The sequence below is a fragment of the Cucurbita maxima genome, unplaced genomic scaffold, assembly GCF_002738345.1.
Source record: "Cucurbita maxima cultivar Rimu unplaced genomic scaffold, Cmax_1.0 Cma_Scf00027, whole genome shotgun sequence".
NCBI lineage: Eukaryota > Viridiplantae > Streptophyta > Magnoliopsida > Cucurbitales > Cucurbitaceae > Cucurbita > Cucurbita maxima.
Genome location: NW_019272043.1, coordinates 1,004,795 through 1,025,661, shown reverse-complemented (window position 1 = coordinate 1,025,661; position 20,867 = coordinate 1,004,795). Strand labels below are relative to the sequence as shown.

Genomic DNA, 20,867 nt, shown 5'->3' with positions numbered 1-20,867 from the left:
GACCTTTATCTTTTTAGGGCTTTGTGATATGGCCACAGTCTCTATGATGTGTAAATTTGGGACTGTTGAGTCTATTGTACTTGAGAAGCTCCTTTAGGTGATGTGCTTTTTTCTTTCTAAGTATCGTTACCGCAGTAGAGTTTAATCACAAAGTTCGGGATAGCCTCATCAAGTTCGAAGTCTTTTTTTTTTTTTTAATTTTCTAATTCATAAATTTTACCGTGTTAATCCAATTTTTTAAAAATTATTGTTTTAGTTTTATTGTGCTTCGATTGGAGCTTCTTTTTGTTTGGATTTACTTTTTCTTATCCTCTAAGAGTTCTTCCTTAAAAAGGGCTATATGGCTTGGTTTATATTTCCTTTTAATCATACAAAAAGTGTTTTTAGAACTGATTTATATTGCTTTTTAATAAATCTGATTTGGGGGAACGTTGCAAATAAACTGACCGGCAAGACAAGTGTCATCAAGTGAGCGCGTATTTATCTTCTTTCGATGTTGTGATGGCGATTTAATTTCCACTCTTCGTCTTTGGAGTTGTACATATACATCGTTTCCTATATTTTGCTACTATTTCCTCGTTTAATTTACATGCAATTTGGAATCGAATCTAATTTATTGATTGTTTCTATTGATTCTCAAAATCTGTCAGTTCAATTCCTGGAATGTATAAAATTGTCCGTCCAGCTATTGGGGAGTCGCTAAGGTATTGAATTAAAATGGTTATGGCTTCTCTTCATAGATTCTGTTATTTCCTTTTTTTTTTTTTTTATTATTATTATTATTTCTTTTTCATTGTTCCATTCTACGACAGGGAAATGTCTCTCTCTGAGTTACGAAGCAAATATCGCAAGACACCATCTTTAGAGAAGGCTCGTAGTGGGTGGGAAGATGAGTATGACATTTCCTCGAAACAGGTAAATATCATTAAAGGGCATTTTCTGGTTAAGTGCCTACTGCCTTAAAGAGCTTTTTCGTGTTTTTTTTTTTTTTTTTTTTTTTTTTAATATTTCTTCAGTTTATTTCCTCAAATTGGAGTGCCCTATACCACACTGTTTTTAAAAATTATTCTACTTCTGTTATCATCTTAGATTGGGGATGTTCTGTTTGATCCCTCTTTTAGGTAAGGGGATTCCTAAGCTTCTTGGCCTTTAAGTTACCTTGTTTATGGAAAGAGGTTTGGGTGTCTTCTACTAAGATTTTTTCTTAGAAAATTTAAATTTTTAATTTTGACTTGGTTCCTATTTCCTTCCATGTCCTTGAGGCTTTTCCTCTTGAAGATGTGAGGCACACCCCCAATTTTAATTAATTAAAAACATTATACAAATGTGTGTGTGTATATATATTAGAAGAGAAACATATTTCATTGATGAAAGGAAATAAAAATAAATAAAGAAAGAAAGAAACCTCCGAACACCAGTAGGTGATTACAATAAAGCTCTCCCATCGGACCAATAAAGAAGACTAGTCACTAAAAGGGGGTTTATTCTTGCACTTATACAAAGTATGAAAAAGAATCATCAAAGTGTAGAAAGAGTCCCTAAAAATACTTGATTAAAAATAAGCCATAAAGTCTTTTGTAGACCCTTGAAAGGATGTCCCTGGAAATCGAATCAAGTAACTTATAGCTGGTGTTTGGTGATGCCAAGGACCAGCGAACAACATCAAGCATAATTTCCCAGTACCAAAAAGCAAAAGTGCAATGTGCGCAGAGAGGAGAAGGATGCTCTGAGTTGGAACAACGTGGTGAGAAGGAAAAATGAGATGCCTGTCTTTGTAACCGATCGCAGCCGTATTGATTGCTCCATGACTAAGCTCCCAAAGAAGGATTATAATTTTCTTAGGATAAACATCTTTCCAAATCACCGAATAAAGATTGTCTGCTTAAGGACTAATGCCATGCACAAGATCTCCCATGAGAGACTTAACGGTAAAAACTTTAGAAGAATCAAGAGGCCAAACCCTAGAGTCACCTACAGGTGGTAAGATAATTGGCAGCAACCGATTGGAGAGATGAGCCCATTCGTTGACCTCAAATCAGTATGATTGCGCTGAAGAACCAAATTCGAAGCAGCAGCTGAACTATTCCAGACTTGAGCTACAGAAGCATGAGGTCTAGTTGTTAATCGAAAAAGCCTAGGAAAAGCCATAGCAATCTGCCCACAGTTCAACCAAGAATCGTGCGGAAAAAAAAGCGCAAATACAATTGCCAATTCATGTACTTTCAGTTAAGAGGTCCAAGGGTTAATTCCCTCCCAATATTGTTATACTCAAAAAAGAAAAATAAAATAAATATACTTTTTCCCTTTATATCAACTGAACAGGTGCAGCATTTATGTTTTAATGTCTCATTGCTTGGTGAACGAGCCTTCAGTTTATGTATTAGTTTTGTTATATTTCTCTACCATTTCCTCCTATTATGCCAGTAACATTCAAACTTACCTGTTTCCAGTGCATGCATGGACCGAATTGTAAGCTTGGAAACTTTTGTACGGTTGGCAGGAGAATACAGGAAGTTAATGTTTTGGGTGGCCTTATTCTCCCCGTTTGGGGAACTATTGAAAAAGCCCTTTCTAAACAGGTATGCTCGCTTTAACTTCCGAGTCAAGTATTCATCTCTTGTTAGTAGGTAAAGATATTAATCTGCTTTAATTCAGATAGTAAATCGTATGCTAAAATGGTATGGATGGTTGTTGACTGCATTATTAACCTTCTCCAATAAATTCCTTACAGGCACGTCAAAGTCACAAACGCCTTCACGTTGTACGTATAGAAACTACCACAGATAATCAGAGAATCGTTGGGCTATTTGTTCCAAACGCAGCGGTTGAATCAGTACTTCAAGGTATCTCTCAGCTCTCATATAATTATTTGTATTTCACTGTTTCATGCTTAATGTTTGCTCTGTTAAAAAACAGTAGAATTTGAGAAGGGGGAAAGTAGCAATCATTTTCTAATTTGTGAAAAATCTGTCACAGGTTTGGCATGGGTACAAGATATAGATGATTGAAATGATAGTGATTACTGATTACTGTTGATCCCTGTAATATTTCTACACTGCTCCTACCAAGAAGCTATTGAAGGGGTTTGAAGAACTGCTGATTCTATTTTTTTCTGCACCGTGCAATGGAACTGTGCAGTCTCAATAGTTAATTTTTTTTGGGTATATATGATTTGTATATTAGCAATGCTTCGTAGTAGATATAGGAGGGGTGCAGTAGGGGTCAGTGTTTATTATACCTCCTAATCTTGTTTAATTTCCTTTTATGTCTTCATATAGTACATCAAATTACAGTTGGAAATAGAAAACCCCTCCCATTTGCCATTTTGTACAGTTTTTTCCTTTTTTCCTGACTAACAGAAGTTCCATACCTAATATTCCTGAAGACTAGTTTGTTTTGGAAGTGCACAAATTTGCCACAGCATTGAAAAAAGCTCAACATTGACAGCTTTTATGGTCTTTTCAGATGCACTCATTATGATCTCTGGCATTTCCACAAACCCATTAGTGTTGGGTCCATGGTCCAATTGGGTGTGGACGATGAATTTGAGATTTTTTTATTTTGAGTTTATATTTTGTATCTTGTTGAAAAAAGTGTCTTTACCTGTTTGTTATGGTGCATCTATTATTTTGAACCATTTTGAGATACTGAAGTCATGCATTTATGATGTGATTCATAAAATTAGCAAATACCATAGTTTTTTTTTAATGTTCAATAAGAACTAACCAGCAAAATGGTTAGATTCTATATCTAATATATGAAACACCATATAAAGTCCCGGCAGAATCCTTAAAGGATAGGAGGCTTGGTTGCCGTAATTCTCAAAAGTTTTGCATTTTCCTCTTCACCGAGTACATAAAGCAAAGGGTAGTTCAAGTATTAGTAGTTTGCGGGGAATTGGTTGTTTAGGAAGAAGAGACATCTTTGCTATTTGATTTTAGTCATTAGGCTAGCAATCATAGATGAACATTATGCTCTAACCAATTGAGCTATTCAGAAAATTCAGCTATTATATCTAATATTTTCTCATACAACAATCATGTATATTCCATTCGATCAAATCTTTCACACTATGAACAATATATAACTACAAAGCACTTTAGGAGTGGTACCCCAAAGACTCTTAATTTCATACGCAATAAGCATTACCCAACAAAAAGGATATGATTTTATTTTCCAAAAAAACAAATGCCAAGAAACAAAGTAACTCACTTTCTTCTGCGGTTAATGAAATTGCAATTGACCCGGATTTCGCCTTCATTTTTCCTCACCAGAACTCCAACATTCCCCAATTTCACCATCGACGCCGAAAATTGGCTTTCAAAAAGAAACGGTTGATTTGCCATCAAATCAACAAACGAAGAAGTTCTTTCATCCGATTGCAGCGCTTGATCCGTCGTAAGAAGCCCTAATTTCTTCTGAAGATTCTTGAAGTAAGCAGTATCGAACATTTTCGGAGTCGTCGCGTCGAGAAAAACGAGATCCATATCCTTCTTACACTGCCTTCGAAGTAAATTCAGAAATGGAGGTTTCAGATTCGGGTCGGGTTTTCGGGTCCTGTTGAAGTTGTATAGCCTATCATTGAAGGTGTGGCAGGCGGCTCGGCCAATGGTGTGGGCACCGGAGAGGGCGACCAAATCGAGGACGTCGAGCCCTAGGTGTCGGAAATAGTCGATCAAAGCGGTGACGTTTTCGCGACCCTGCGGGACACGTTCTGCTTCGGCAGCGATGGTGATTCTTCCGTCTTTACGGCCAAATGGAACCTCCCAGAAGGGACCTCCGGCGAGAATGGTGGCGTCTCTGGCGGCGGCGGTGAGAATGTCGGAGCAGGAGACGGTTCTAGGGCACTTTCTCTCGAGCTCTGCCTTGATGTCGTCGATTACTCGGAACCCCCTGAGGGTTTTGCTGGCTAAGGCTCTTCTCTCGCTTCTTCGATAGTTCAGTAGAATCGACGCATCGCATCCCTATCACGAATTTACAAATGTTCATTAATCTTTATATATAAATCAATTTTAAAATATTAAAACATAAATAAACTTTATCCATATTTAATTAACTAATTTTAATCATCTAATTAACTTTATTTAACTAACATCAATTATCTAATTAAATATATTTAGGATATTGTTATTGCATTCATTTAATAATTTTTTTTTTTTTTTTTTTTTTTTTTTTTTTTTGTAAAAACGAATAAAGTAAATATTTAAATAAATTAATATTGATTTATTAAATTTAATTAATTAAATATGTTAATATTGAATATTAGTTAATAAATTAATTAGCTATATTCAAAATAAAAAAGAAATGAAAATGAGTGGGTTCCTTAGGTATTTAAAACACTAAGACAATTTAAAAATGATTTAAGTGAAGTTTAACCAATGTTTATAGGAGTCAAATTTAAACTTTTGAACGTTGAAATTATAGAGATTAAACTCGTAGTTTAATTGTAGTTACATATATGGACAACTCACCCTAACTGCACAATCGTGAAAATGCAAACGAATGAGGGCAGCAGCCAACGTGAAATCCTTGTTGATCCAAGCTTGCACTTTTCGATGAATGATGCCCTCAGCATCTGGACATGTCCGACGATAAAAGGAGTGGGACAATAGAGAGGCCGGCGGCGGCGGTGCACGACTCACCATAGAGGCGGCGGTAATCACCGGTTGAACCCCGAGAGCCGCCGTGACCATGTGAAGATGGAAGAGGAGGAAGAGGGCGAAAGAAGCCATTGAAGCCATTGATGAATAATGTGATTTAGATTTGGATATGATTATAAAGGGAGGAAGATGTTCGTGGGAAGCACTAATATTCAAACATTAAGCTTACATGCAAACATGTCTTCTTTATCTTATATTATCATTTCTTCAAATTATTTTATTACAATTTCAACCTTTATTTTTCAAATTTTAAAAGATAAGATATTGAAAAAAAAAAAAAAAAAAACCTTAATTTTGAACCAATTTAAAAAAATAAATTATAACTTATTAAAAGAACATTCGTTTTTTTTATTCATTTTTTTGGATGGCTCGAGGTTAATTTTTATTCAGTCATTACGGTTTAAAATTTGACAATTCTAGACCCAATACTCATCTTGAGGTTCTCGAGTACTTGGGCTATTAAAATTTCAACCTCATTAATTTTTTTTCCTTTGTTTTCGTTGACATGTCATATTGAAAGTTTCAATATGTTCATATCTAATCAAGTTAACGATCAAAGATTATGAAATAATATTTCAAATAGATGAAACCCTTCAAGTAAAATAAACCCGACACTAAAAATTGCAAGCTTGGATTCAAAATAAACAACAAAACTATTATAAACGATAAAAAGATTGTTTCCATTTGATAAAACGTTCAATAATAAAAATATATTATATTCATTTAACTATTAAATTTAAAATAAATAAATCAAACAAAAATAAAGAAACATAAAAATAAAATAATAATAAAAGAAAATAGTAAATTTTTTAATTAATTTCATTTTTAGGAGAGAAAAAAAAAAGAGTGATAAGAGAAGAATGAAGACAACCAAGCATTCCTCTCTTCATCCCATTTTCTTTTTGTTGTATGGAAATGAAGATATTTTATTTAATATTACATATATAAAAATAAAATAAATTTTTAAATATTTAAAATTTTTAAAATTCAATTATAGTAATGTATTTTAATTTATTTTATTTTAGTGAATATAATATTAATTGATTATTAAATTTCAAAGTCCAATTACTGAATAAAAAACTAATATATTACGTCATATTTGTTATAGATTATTTTTTAAGAAAATTATTAAAAAAATGTTTGACCTATGAGAAGGGTGAATTAAAACTAATTTAAAATAATTAATAAATAAGGAAAATGAAATAATTAGGTTGTAAGGGAGACACAAACCGGACCGGTTTAATTTTTATGTATAAAATTTTAAAAACTAATTTAAATTATGAATTAATAATTATAATAATCAAAAGAGTCGGTTACAGTCACATGGACTGTCTGACGGGATGCAATAAAAAGCTGACACATTTACATTTTTAAATTTAAAAAAAAAAACATTTTTTTTTAAAGTTAAAAAAAAAATTATTCCAAATAATTAGGGGAATATTATTGGGAAGGTTCGTGTAATGTTATTGCAACGTCCACTCGTCTTTCTCCACGTGGAATTTTTCATGTGACACTAATTAATACAATTTATACGAAGCGTTTTTATTGTTCAATTAATAATTCTTCTAATGTGTATTGTCTTTCAATGATAGACCAAGTTCATCACCAAACTCTGACTATCTGTATCATTTTCTTTCCAGCTTTAGCTATTGTCACGAACTCAGCCAAACATCTAACTCATTTCATCATCCATGGCTTGCTCCAACTTGGTTGTATTTTTCAACTGTAGGGTCTCGTTAAAATACTCTAGTTTCTCTTCCTCAGTTAGCAGTAATGAAGATGAATACCTATCTAGTACAGTTATGGATAATCTTCTCAAAACGTACTTAGGTGTCACTTGCTCCATCTCTGGTTTCTCATCGATAGTCTCAGAAGTTTCTTGAGTATCTGCTACAATATCACTAGGTGAATTTTTTTCGCAGCTCAACCTCAACTCTCACTTGCTTCGTTGTTCCGAAACCTTTCTTTCTATTTGTACTTGTACAACATATTTTCATCAAAAGTCACGTCACAATGTCTCAAATTTTCTGTTTTTGTCATCCCAAAATCTATACCCGAATATGTCAGAACCATAGCCTATGAAGTAGCACTTCACAGCCTTAGTTTCAAGTTTGTTTCTCTTCTCTTGATCAACATGAACATACGTAGTGCAAACAAAGTTCTCAAGTGAGAGTACTTGGAGTTCTTTTCTATCCATATTTCTTCTGCCAATTTGAAAACTAAGGGTACTAACGACCCTTTGTTGATCAAGTAGGTTGTTGTATTCACAACACCAACCCAAAATGTCTTTGGTAATCCCGAATGAATGCTCATACTTCTTGTCTACTTTTTCAATGTTCTGTTCATCCTTACTGCAACACCATTTTATCTTGCCCGAAAACTGTCCTCACTTATTTAATTCCCTCAGCTGCACAAAATGTTTTAATTCTGACTTTGTCGTACTCTCCTCCATTGTCATACCTCAGACATTTGATTTCAAGCTGATCTGATTTTCAATTTCCGCTTTTCACTTATTGAAGGTGGCAAATACGTTTGACTTATGTTTCAGGAAATAAACTCATATCTTCATGTTGAAATCATCGATAAATGTGACGTAGAACTTTGATCTACCAAGTGATGGAATTGGAGATGGTCCCAAATGTTTGTACAAACCATTTCCAACCGCACTTTCTTCGGTCCTCTGGTCGCATTTGTGAAGCTAACTCATTTTTGTTTACCATAATGCAGCTCTCACAAAGACCCCATATCAACCGATTTTAGACTTTCTAGACCTCCTTTCACAGCCAACATCTTTATTCCATTGAAACTCATATGTCCAAGTCTATTGTGTCTTAGACTTGAATTGGAAGCACTCTCAACAATAACAACCGTGTGTTACACACCCCGACAGTGGTGTATAAGGTTCCAGATTTTGTGTCACGTGCTACCACAATAGTGCCATTCACAATCTTCCACGAACTCTTCCCAAACTTTCCTGCATAGTCTGTGTTATCCAACTAACAAATAGATATCAAATTTGTCTTGAGACCAGGAATATATCTGATATCATTTAATGTTCACTGATTTTCGGCTCGAGTTTGTATGCTGGCATTCACCTTTCTTCAATCTCTAAGGTTTTATTGTCGGCAAGATACACATTTCCGACATTTCCTAATTTAAAATTTTGAAACCATTCCTTACTTGGAGACGAATGAAATAATGCACCTGAATCCAAAATCCAATTCATAATTTAACATGGTTGTCCACACTAAGAATTAAAGCATCCTTAATATCTTCATTGAATTTACATAATCATCATCATCTCCAGATTTGTGATTTTATTTGTTCTCTGGTCTTTTGTACATATTCGACAGCACCTTCAACAAATCTGACGTTGTTTTCTCCTATATGATGTTGAACGCCACGTTTCTGGACAGCATCAGTAGGATCAATGCTAAAACCTATCGATCCTTGAGCTTACACAGCTTCATGGTCGTGGTATCCAGTTTCACCCTCAACAGGGGTTCATGAAGATCTTTTTAGTACAAATAATCTTCAATCTTAATATTTCAGAAATTAAAATCATATCCACCAAACTTCTTAATTTCAATCTTTGAGCTTTCCATCTTCACAAATCGTAGTGATCTTGCCTAGTTCTAATATTAATTGTTAGGATTGCACAAAAACACACCCTCGATTCATATGAACACAAAATAATAGAGAATGCAGAAAGTACATCTTCAAATCACTATCTATATATTGTTTTACGAGATATAATTTTAACTATTCATCATGTCTATTATATATGACCATTTACTTTATATGTCATTTACCACATATAGTTTTACTATCTATAACCATCGAGTAATATATAAATGAGCAGCATGCTCCATAACCTAACAGAGACAACCAACATTAAACATGGCACGAGAGTTACAAAATTAGTCTTTTAACTCGATCAAAACACTTAATAATAATTCTTGTATTATCGAAAAACAATTCATTAAAAAACGTTGTTGGAACAGCCCAAGCCCACCGTTAGCAGGCCGTTAGTCTCACGATCTTAATACGTGTCTATCATTTTTTTCTAATTTATTTATTTATTTATTCCTCCTTTGAACCAACTCGGGGTGTTGTGTCCTCATATCGGTCTCTTATTCCCAAGTTGCTTCTTCGGGTCGATGGTTACCTCACTGCACTTTCACCATACTAATTTCTTTGTTTCGCAGGGCCTTCACACATCTTGCTAGGATCCTCGTGGGGCATTCCTTGTAGCACAAGTCTACTTGCACAGGCAATGGTTCAAAGTCAATCACGTGTGAGAGGTCGACAATGTACTTCTTGAGCATGGATGCATGGAACACATGTGGACAGTAGCGAGAGTGGGTGGCAAAACTAATTTGTATGCCACTGGTCCTATACATTCAAGGATTTCAAATAGATCCATAAAACGAGGGGCTTAACGTTCCCCTCTTCCCAAATCTCAACACCCCTCTCATCGAGGTAGCTTTGAGAAATACATGATCTCCTACATCAAATTCGAGATCCTTCTTTCTAACGCCTGCATAGTGTTGAAACTAATAATAGAATAGAATTTGAATTGGTTTCAAATTCAAATTCATCCACAAAAATCTCAACCGACTACGGAATCACCCTAGAAAATCTCAACCCACTCTGGAATCCCCTATAAAAGGACCTCCCTCCCCATCATTCAAATCACTCCTCCTCTCAATCTCAATTCAGTTTTCTGTTGTCACCAACAACTGGTATCAGAGCTGAGTTGACTGTTCGACGCCCGGGGAAGGCCCCCGAAGGAGCTGTTCCCAGTCCGTCCCCCCGGCCGGCACGCAGTGACCCGCTCTCGCAGCGGGAGTAGCTCGAGCAGTCCACCAACAGCCGACGGGTTCGGGACTGGGACCCCCGTGCCCAGCCCTCAGAGCCAATTCGCCATCCCGAGGTTCGACGGTCACTATGATCATTGGGCGATGTTGATGGAAAATTTTCTCAGATCAAAGGAGTTCTTTGATATGGTGGAAACAGGTTATGAAGAGCCAAAGAAGAGGCAGAGGTCGTGAGAGAGGCAGTCGAGAAAGAAGTGGAGATGTTGGCAGGTCAGCAGACCTAGTCAGAAACGATTATAACAACAAAGACAAAAGACACTTTGACAAGTCTAAGGTGGAATGTTACGGATGTGGACGCCTTGGGCATTACAAAAATGAATGCTATACCAGGCTCCAAAAGGAGAAAAGAAATCAATCCAATTTTGTGGAGAGAAGAGAAGAAGAAACATTATTAATGTCATTCCATGCTATGAAGGTTGCAGATCAAGGTGTATGGGTCGTAGACTCTGGATGCAGCAATCATATGACAGGTTGTAAGAAATTCTTCTCAACTTTAGATGAAAATTTTCATACTACGGTCTCTCTTGGCAACAATTCATCTCTCCAAGTGATGGGGAAAGGAACCGTAGATATCAAGATTAGAAATGGTTTTGTAGAGTCTATTTGTAATGTATTCTACATTCCTGATCTGAAGGCAAGGGTATGTGATCACATTCCAAAATGATGAATGTGAAATTTATGACTCCACAAGAAGCATGGAGCGGAAGAAAACCTGTAGTAGACCACTTTAGAATCTTTGGGTGCATAGCATATGCACACGTTCCTGATGAGAAAAGGAAGAAACTTGAGGACAAGAGTTCGAAGTGTGTGTTCCTTGGAGTAAGCGAGACCTCTAAGGCATACAAGCTCTACGATCCTTTGACAAAGAAGGTGGTGGTAAGTCGTGATGTAGTCTTTGACGAAAAGAAGACTTGGACATGGGAAGAAAAGATCACTGTGAATCAGCAGATTTCTGTAGATCTTGAAGAAGAACAAACTAAAGCCCCTACTGTGAATCAGCAGATTCCTGTAGATCTTGAAGAAGAACAAACTAAAGCCCCTATTCAGCCTCACTATGAGCATGGAGAGAGCTCATCACAAGCTCAACAAGAAGAACCAGTAGAAGAAGATCATGATCATAATCAAAGACATCCAAGAACAAGAAAAAGACCAAACTGGATGATTGATTATGAGATGGATTATGAATCAAGTGATAGTGGTTATTTTGCATTCTTTATGGATAGTGATCCAATTGTCTATGAAGAAGCAGTAAAAAATGAAGAAATTCAGAAGAGTTCTGATGATAAGATCGAAGAAGCTGATAAGAAAAATGATTCAGGCAATGAAGAAAAACCTGAAGTGGAAGATCAGTCTATGGATGATCCCACAGACGAACGTGAAGAGGCTGAAGAAAAACCCACATTTGCCTCATCTAGAAACGACAAGAACGTTGTTTCACGCGAGGATTTGAAGGCTATTTTTCAGAAGTTCGGAAGTATCAAGTACATTGATTTTAAGATGGGAGAAGAGTCTGGTTATATCAGGTTTGATGAGCCTGAAGCTGCCCAGAAGGCTCGTGCGGCTGCAGTCCTTGCTGATCAAGGGGGATTGGCTGTGAAAAATTTTATAGCCACTTTAGAACCAGTTTCAGGTGAGGCTAAGAAGGAGTATTCTGTTTGCTCATTGATTTGAGGGGAAACATTGTACTGAACCTCCACTGAGTAACCAGTGTGTTTTGGAAACTATTCTAAAATTTTGAGGTGAAGCAGGTATCTCGATATGACACTGTAGATATGGGCACACTAACTCTCTCCTCTAGATATAATCAGGTCCACTTATCCAGTGAATACATCGTCTTGTTTGATATGAAGTGCGCCGACTTTGTCAGTCTATTAATAACGACCCAAATGACTGTGAAGCCTTTTTTCGAGCTCTTTTACATGCAGATAGGTTAGATACCTGTTCACATACTCTACCGCATCCCTCTTCATAGCAGGACACCAGTAGCATGTTTTCAGATCTTGATAAATCTTGGTGCTACTGTAAATGATGAGTGGTGAGCCTCTGTCAACAACTCCTCCTTCAGTCCATCATCATCTGGGACACATAACCTGGCGTTCTATAGGATGCTGTCATCTGAGGTTAGCGAAAATTTGCCTGTTTGTGCATATCCCAATTGTTCATAAACCCTCTGCAAGGTAGGGAACCTTCTTTTGTGCTACTATGATGGTCTACATGTCCTCAAAGTGGGTTGGATGGTCTACAGGGCTAATCACGTCATCGCCCCCTTGACCACCACCGCAATTCCAGCCATCTCCATGTTAGCTTGGATCTCAGCTTGCCTCGTTAATAGTGCCGACGTGTGGGTCGTCCTGCTTAATGCGTCGGGACTATATTTGCTTTACCTAGGTGGTAAAGATTGTCTAAATCATAGTCTTTAACTAACTCCAACCACTCTCTCTACCTCATGTTGAGCTATTTTTGTGTGAATAAATACTTGAAGATCTTGTGGTTCGTGTAGATTTGGATTTTCTCTACGTACAAGTAGTGTCTCTAAATCTTTAGGGTGAAAACCACGGCTGCAAATTCTAGGTCGTGTGTTGGGTAATATTCTTTTTTCGGGAGGCATAAACATCACTCTCCCGTTTTACATCAGTATGTAGCCCAGTCCTTTTTTTTTGACGCATTGTTGTATACTACGAAGTTCCCAGTACCTTCAGGAACAATAAGCACCGATGTTGTCACAAGTCTCTTTTTTAATTCTAGGAAACTCCTCTCACAAGCTCTATCCCATACAAAAAGTTGTCCATTTTGGTTTAACTGAGTCAAGGCAGTAGTGATCTTAGAAAAATTTTGTATGAAATGACAGTAATAACCTGTTAGCCCCATAAAATTATGTACCCCGATCGTAGTAGTCGGACGAGGTCATTTATCACTACCTCAAATTTGGCTCGATCCACTACTATTCCTTCCTTTAACACCACATGGCCTAAGAAGGCGACTTCATGAAGCCAGAACTTACATTTCAAGAACTATGCAAATAGTCGATTCGCTCTTAGTGTGGTCAATACTGTCCTTAAGTGGTTCTTGTGTTCCGTGCTGGGTCTAGAATATATCAGGATGTCTACTATAAAAAATGTGTCAATGAAGTTCATGAATAGCCTCTTCATCAAGTCCATGAATACAGCGGGGCCTTTTGTTAGTCCAAAAGACATTACTGTGAACTTGTAATGCTCATAACGAATCCTAGAAGCTATCTTGGGTATATCTTCTTCCCTAATTCTCAACTGATGGTATCCTGAACGTTGGTCAATTTTTCAAAACACTACAACCCCCTGCAGTTGGTCAAATAGATCGTCTATTTGCGACAACGATTACTTGTTCTTCACGTGACTATTCAATTCCTGTAGTCTATGCACAAGCGCATAGACCCGTCATTCTTCTTAATAAACAACGCTCAATCGTATAAAGTCTTGGTTTAACAGTTCTTGCAACTGCTCCTTGAGTTCCAAGTCTTGCTCGAGCCATTCTGTAAGGAGCTTTAGAGATTGGCGTTGCTCAATTCTCAAATTGACATCTCTTCTAGGTGGTAGTCCTAACCGTTCTTCAGGAAAAAAAAAAAAAAAAAAAATCTAGGATTTTGTTCATAATTGGGACCGTGGCTATGTCTCTGTTTGTATATCTAACGTCCACCACACTAGCCAGCAATCCCCATGCTCTTTGGTTCATTAGTCTCTGCTTTCGCCGTAGATATTATCTTGGGTATACTTTGAGATTTGGTGCCCTTGAATCTGAAATCTGTCTTCGGATGGCGGCTGAAAAAGAACCTATCCTGTAGACAATCAATGTAGGTATAGTTCTCTGTGAGCCAGTCCATTCCCAGGATAACATCGAAGTCAATCACGTCAATGATTATCAACATCACCTCAAACTGGCCTTCTGCCACTATAATCGTTCCCTCACTAATTCTCTCGTTGACCATCATTATCGTGGCAGTTGGAGTAGACATTGTCAGGTTATTCTAAAGGCTCTATCCCTATTCGTGCTTGTCTAATGAACGTAGCGGATATAAAAGAGTGTGTTGATCCATAATCGAACAAGGCAAATGAAAAATAGCTAATTATTGTACCTGTCAACATGTTTTTTTTGCATATGTGGCTCGCCGAGCTGTGGTGGCGTGAGCCATGCCTCTAGTATGTATTTTTCTGCTTAGGTTCCCTTAGTTTGACCCTGAAGGTCGATTGGCATATATTCTCAGTCTTAGCTGGTGCCTGCTCTTTCCACGGTTAAAACATGCCCCTGTCCTAGACAGACACTCCCCATCGTGGTCCTTGTCACAATGCTTACATTTTGGTTTCCCAATGGTTAGAGGTAGTTGTTAGTCAAATTGTCTTTGTCGCGGTTGTTGCTGGTAAAACTGTCTTCTGTGTATTATGCCACTGGTCAAAGTGCCTCATAGGAGATTGCTTCTTAGACCTTGAGAAGTTTATGTCAAACCTTCTTTTGTTACTCAAGCCTTGTTGATTGCTGGGCCCCTGATGTTTCGACGGTTGACATTGTCGAGGAATATGGCTACCGTGACAGCTTCTGCATAATCAAGTGATGCATGGGCCAACACTTTCCCCTGAATGTCCAAATTTAGGCCACTGATGACCCTCTCAGTCTCAGCCTCCTCTATGCCCACAATGTCGGATTGAAAGGGGACAATCGAGCAAATTCGTGCTCATAGTCCTCCACTGTTCTTCCCCTTGCTTCAATTATATAAACTCTTCGTGTCTTTGAAATCTAACAATCCTAGGGTAGTACTTTCGAAAGAAGGCTTCTCGAAAATATTCCCATGTCACCTGCTCTCCCACATTCTCGAGGAACGGAGAACTGACTCCTACTAGGAATGGGCTCGATTTCTTAGTATATAAGTTTCATAGTGGACATTCTTGGTGTCAGAGCAGCTCATGTACTTGAAGACTAACTCAATGGTCTTCAACCAAGTTTCTATCACCTCTATATCTAGGGTTCACCCCTCAACTAGTGGGGGTCATACTTCTTAAAGTCCCTTTAGATAACAAGACTTTTCTGACGTAAACTTATCCTGGTGTCCTCGTCTCGATCTGTTTGCCAACATAGTCCTCCACTGTTCTTCCCCTTGCTTCAATTATATAAACTCTTCGTGTCTTTGAAATCTAACAATCCTAGGGTAGTACTTTCGAAAGAAGGCTTCTCGAAAATATTCCCATGTCACCTGCTCTCCCACATTCTCGAGGAACGGAGAACTGACTCCTACTAGGAATGGGCTCGATTTCTTAGTATATAAGTTTCATAGTGGACATTCTTGGTGTCAGAGCAGCTCATGTACTTGAAGACTAACTCAATGGTCTTCAACCAAGTTTCTATCACCTCTATATCTAGGGTTCACCCCTCAACTAGTGGGGGTCATACTTCTTAAAGTCCCTTTAGATAACAAGACTTTTCTGACGTAAACTTATCCTGGTGTCCTCGTCTCGATCTGTTTGCCAACATAGTCCTCCACTGTTCTTCCCCTTGCTTCAATTATATAAACTCTTCGTGTCTTTGAAATCTAACAATCCTAGGGTAGTACTTTCGAAAGAAGGCTTCTCGAAAATATTCCCATGTCACCTGCTCTCCCACATTCTCGAGGAACGGAGAACTGACTCCTACTAGGAATGGGCTCGATTTCTTAGTATATAAGTTTCATAGTGGACATTCTTGGTGTCAGAGCAGCTCATGTACTTGAAGACTAACTCAATGGTCTTCAACCAAGTTTCTATCACCTCTATATCTAGGGTTCACCCCTCAACTAGTGGGGGTCATACTTCTTAAAGTCCCTTTAGATAACAAGACTTTTCTGACGTAAACTTATCCTGGTGTCCTCGTCTCGATCTGTTTGCCAACATAGTCCTCCACTGTTCTTCCCCTTGCTTCAATTATATAAACTCTTCGTGTCTTTGAAATCTAACAATCCTAGGGTAGTACTTTCGAAAGAAGGCTTCTCGAAAATATTCCCATGTCACCTGCTCTCCCACATTCTCGAGGAACGGAGAACTGACTCCTACTAGGAATGGGCTCGATTTCTTAGTATATAAGTTTCATAGTGGACATTCTTGGTGTCAGAGCAGCTCATGTACTTGAAGACTAACTCAATGGTCTTCAACCAAGTTTCTATCACCTCTATATCTAGGGTTCACCCCTCAACTAGTGGGGGTCATACTTCTTAAAGTCCCTTTAGATAACAAGACTTTTCTGACGTAAACTTATCCTGGTGTCCTCGTCTCGATCTGTTTGCCAACACTGCATCCACAATGTTTGTTACTTGATTGGTCAAAGTTGTCTGCAACAGGTTTTACAGCTCCTCTACAGACATCGTCGCCATGTTGCACAACGGTGGTGTCATTGTATCTTGTGCCGGGACTTGGGTTGCCTCTATCTCAGGCGTCTCTTGAGAGGGAACATCGACAGCCTGTGCCATACCACCAATCGTATGACACCTGCTAACACTATCTCTAGCTTAAGAAGAAGGCTTAAGAAGAAGGTGTGTGTGGTTGTGATGGTGGTGGTGTTTGTTCCCTTCGTTCATCTCTCTTCCAAATTTCCTTTATAAAAAGCCTCTCTTTCCCTCTTCTTCTCTAACTCCCATTTCTTTCTCTTTCTCTCTCTTCCCCAAAACACAACCAAAAACGATGTGTCGTTCCGACCAAGCCTTGGAATCCTCTTCTGTCGTCCTTGATTCCAAATTCAACCCCCCTCCCCTCCTTCAACCCACTTCCAATCGCCTCCTCCACCGCCGTAATTCCCTTAACAGACACCCTTCCCCCTCCCCCAACATCACCTCCACCTCTGACAAGATTCTCCTTCCGCTCGCCGCTAACGGCGGCTCTCTGTCTCGCCCCCGGCCTGCCTTGGATAGGAAGAAATCCAAAAGCTTCAAGCCTGGGGGAAATGGGAACGTGGGTTCTGATAATGTTGCTGAAGTCGCGTCGCCGGGGAGCATCGCCGCCGTGAGAAGAGAGCAGGTGGCGCTGCAGCAGGCGCAGAGGAAGATGAGAATTGCCCATTATGGACGGTCTAAATCCGCCCGGTTTGAGAAAATCGTTCCCTTTGATTCTAAGATTAAAGCCGTTGTTGAAGAGAGAAGATGCAGCTTCATCACTCCCAACTCAGGTACCCTTCAATCTCCCCTGTTTCTTTATTTATTTATTTTATTGTATTTTAAATCTCCCCTGTTTTTTTCTATTCATAAGTTAGGTTTTTCCTTGTCAGATCCCATTTATGTGGCCTATCACGATGAAGAATGGGGCGTCCCTGTTCATGATGACCAGTGAGCTTCTCTCTCTCTCTCTCTCCTTCCCTGTTTCTCTCTCCTCCATTGTTTTAAGCACTGAAGCTTGAAATTGAAAACAGAACGCTGTTTGAACTGCTGGTTCTGAGTGTGGCCCAAGTGGGTTCGGATTGGACTTCAATTTTGAAGAAACGACAAGATTTCAGGTACAAAAACCACCTTAATCGATCCCTTTAAGTTTGTGGGTTCGTCTGTAATTCACTGAATTAGAGCTTTCATCTTCGCCCAGAAATGCATTTTCAGATTTCGATGCACAAGTGGTGGCGAATTTTTCCGACAGACAGATGGTTTCGATCAGCTCAGAGTATGGAATGGACATTAACAGAGTCCGAGGAGTGGTCGACAACGCAATCCGGATCCTGGAGGTAATTAATTAAATAAATAATTAATATGTTGTTCCTTTTCCAAACACGAATGAATTAATTAGTGGGGGATCTGTTTAATTTTCAGATTAAGAAGGAATTTGGGTCATTGGAGAAATACATTTGGGGGTTTATGAACAACAACCCATTCTCACCGCACTACAAATCCGCCCACAAAATCCCGGTCAAGACATCAAAATCAGACACCATAAGCAAAGACATGATCCGGCGAGGATTCCGGTCCGTCGGTCCCACCGTGGTCCATTCCTTCATGCAAGCCGCCGGTCTGACCAACGACCATCTCACCACCTGCCACAGGCACCTGCACTGCACATTAATCGCCGCCGGCCGTCACGCTCCACCGCCGGAAGTGGAGGAGACGACGACAGGTGCGGCAGGCTCGGAAGCTGTGTAGAATTCAGTGGTTGCTAATTAACTATATAACTGTTTTTATTTTATGTTTTTTGTGTCAAAATGTTTGTATGAATAGAATGTCGTGAAGTGGTAGTGACAATGTCGTGTGTGTTGGTCAGTTTGCTTTTGTAAATTCCCATCTCATCCATCCTAATTTCAAACATTATTAAACCATTATTGTATTATTTTTAGTCTTATTTAGCCTTTTATATTCTCGATTAAGTTATCGAAGGTTCGAGTCTGAAAATAATTGGGCGTCGTAGTTAAAAGAATATGAAAACAACTATCTTACCCATGATCTAGAGTTGACCGTCGTAGTGTTTGCGCTAAAAATTTGGCGACACTGCCTATATAGACAGAAAATTCAAATTGTTACCAACCACGAGTGTCTAAAATATTTCTTCATCCAGAAAGAGTTGAACATGAGACAAAGACGGTGGTTAGAACCGGTGAAGAACTACAGCGTAGATATCCAGTACCACCCTGAAAAAGAAAATGTGGTCACATATGCCCTAAGTAGAAAGACGACCCACTCGTCGACCTCCATTATGAGAGAGGTAAGGGTATAAAAAGACTTCGAGTGAGCCAACATAATTGTAGTGACTGAAGGAGTCCACAGTTGGCCTGACTCACAGTACAACCCACACTTTGGCTGAGAATTATTGACTCCCAACAAGAGGACCCTAACCTACCGAAAATCCTAAGCCAACTGGCCGAGAGTCCAGGAGACGGATTCTCGAAATCCTCATATGAAGGACTATTGTGTCATGGACGCCTATGTGTCCCAGCAATATAAGAGTTAAAGGAAAGAGATATTGACGAAAACTCACCCAGGAAGTATTAAGATGTACTAAGATTTAAAAGCCGAGCTTATGAGCAAGTGTTGAGCTTGTCAACAAGTGAAAGCTCCCAGACAAAAGACAGTTGGGATGTTACAACCCCTAAGTATTCTGGAGTGGAAGTGGGAGAACATAGCAATGGACAAACAGAGCGCCTAAACCAAATCTAGAGAACATGCTACGTGCTTGCATATTAGACTTTAAGTGAAGTTGGGATTTCAAGTTCCACTTGATAGAATTCTCATACAACAATAGTTTCCTAGCCACTATTCAAATAGTACCGTTTGAGGCCTTGTATGGGAAACGGTGCAGGTACCCACTATATTGGGACGAGGTAGATGATAGAGAGTTAGTAGGAACCGAGCTAGTTCGAGTCACCAATGAGGTTGTCCATAAAATCCGAGCGAGGATGTGTACCGCTACAGATAGAAAAGCTACGACGATATAAGACGTAGAAACTTAGAGTTTGAGATAGGGAACCTGGTATTCCTAAAGTTGGCACCAATGAAAGGTGACTTGAGGTTCGGACGTAAGGAAAAGTTAAGTCTCAGATTCATCGGACCTTTCGAGATTCTCGAGCAAATTGGTCCCGTAGCGTATGATGATGCTAATAGCATATGAATTATGTATGATGATGCTAGACCTAACCTTTCCTCTAAGAGCCCAACAGACCACCATGACATATCATGACATACGAACCACCTTAGGAGTGTCCTTAGCTACCAGATGTGTAAACAGTGTCAACAACTTCGTGGAGGAATGGGGGTTTCTGATCAAAACCAAACTGAATCTAGCCATTTCGCATGGAGAACGAGAGACCCACGTCATACAACCCATTAGCTGCATGAGATAAGAGAGGGGTCCTGCCCCAATGAAGGGGACTATTACGGACCTGGAAAGTTTCAACTCACCCCTAGTTAAGATGTCATATAGTCTTATAAAGGCATGCATAAGGTAGCGTCTCGTAGAGAGACATCAGCCATTCACAGCTCGACATAAGGAATTCTCAGGTGTTTAAATGAAAGGACGGAGAACCAAAATAAATTAAATGCGAGTTTGGAGCATTATCCGACTAGTCTCGGGTCGCTCAAGTGTGATGAAAGGAAGAAGCAATTGTTGTAACTTAAAAAAAACAAGAGACATCCTTTTATAATGGAGTACCAAAATAATATGATTGGCATTAATGAATAATTATAACATCATGAATGTGAATAAGGATGCAGAGGGGTTAGGTTAGAAAGAAGTAGGAAGATGTACATATATATGTATGTATGTATATATATATATATATATTCATTGTAAACCAATATACATTTGTCTTTTGTTTAAAAAAATAAAAAAGTAATAATCCCCCTCTCCATGTTTGTTGAAATTGAATC

The 20,867-nt window shown here is 38.6% G+C and overlaps 3 protein-coding genes across 5 annotated transcripts in view; 2 read left to right on the top strand and 1 right to left on the bottom strand.

Moving 5' to 3' along the window:
• Positions 1-3,326, top strand: part of LOC111499713 (protein FORGETTER 1) — a 38,782-nt gene extending 35,456 nt beyond the window's left edge. Inside the window, exons 28-32 of the mRNA XM_023151346.1 lie at positions 651-704; positions 813-915; positions 2,451-2,579; positions 2,732-2,843; positions 2,977-3,326. Of these exons, the coding sequence (XP_023007114.1) occupies positions 651-704; positions 813-915; positions 2,451-2,579; positions 2,732-2,843; positions 2,977-3,008 (430 nt within the window). The 3' untranslated portion in view covers positions 3,009-3,326. The remainder of the gene's footprint in view (positions 1-650; positions 705-812; positions 916-2,450; positions 2,580-2,731; positions 2,844-2,976) is intronic.
• A 695-nt stretch (positions 3,327-4,021) lies between these two features.
• On the bottom strand, positions 4,022-5,741 carry LOC111499486 (peroxidase 7-like). The gene is made up of 2 exons (XM_023151048.1): positions 5,472-5,741; positions 4,022-4,964 (listed from the first exon to the last, which is right to left on the bottom strand). The coding sequence occupies exons 1-2, from the start codon at positions 5,739-5,741 to the stop codon at positions 4,209-4,211; spliced, it is 1,026 nt and encodes a 341-aa protein (XP_023006816.1). The 3' UTR covers positions 4,022-4,208.
• An 11,038-nt stretch (positions 5,742-16,779) lies between these two features.
• LOC111499758 (probable GMP synthase [glutamine-hydrolyzing]) lies at positions 16,780-18,755 on the top strand. 3 transcript variants are annotated; one of them, XM_023151428.1, is made up of 6 exons: positions 16,780-17,242; positions 17,294-17,695; positions 17,780-17,852; positions 17,936-18,019; positions 18,103-18,238; positions 18,324-18,755. In XM_023151428.1, exons 1-6 carry the CDS (start codon positions 17,215-17,217, stop codon positions 18,648-18,650), a joined length of 1,050 nt encoding a protein of 349 aa, XP_023007196.1. In that variant the 5' UTR covers positions 16,780-17,214; the 3' UTR covers positions 18,651-18,755. The 3 variants fall into 3 exon arrangements, with proteins under 3 accessions (XP_023007196.1, XP_023007194.1, XP_023007195.1); XM_023151426.1 differs by having other exon boundaries at positions 16,781-17,695; XM_023151427.1 differs by having other exon boundaries at positions 16,785-17,695; positions 17,795-17,852; positions 18,324-18,754.
• The last annotated feature ends 2,112 nt before the right edge of the window (positions 18,756-20,867 follow it).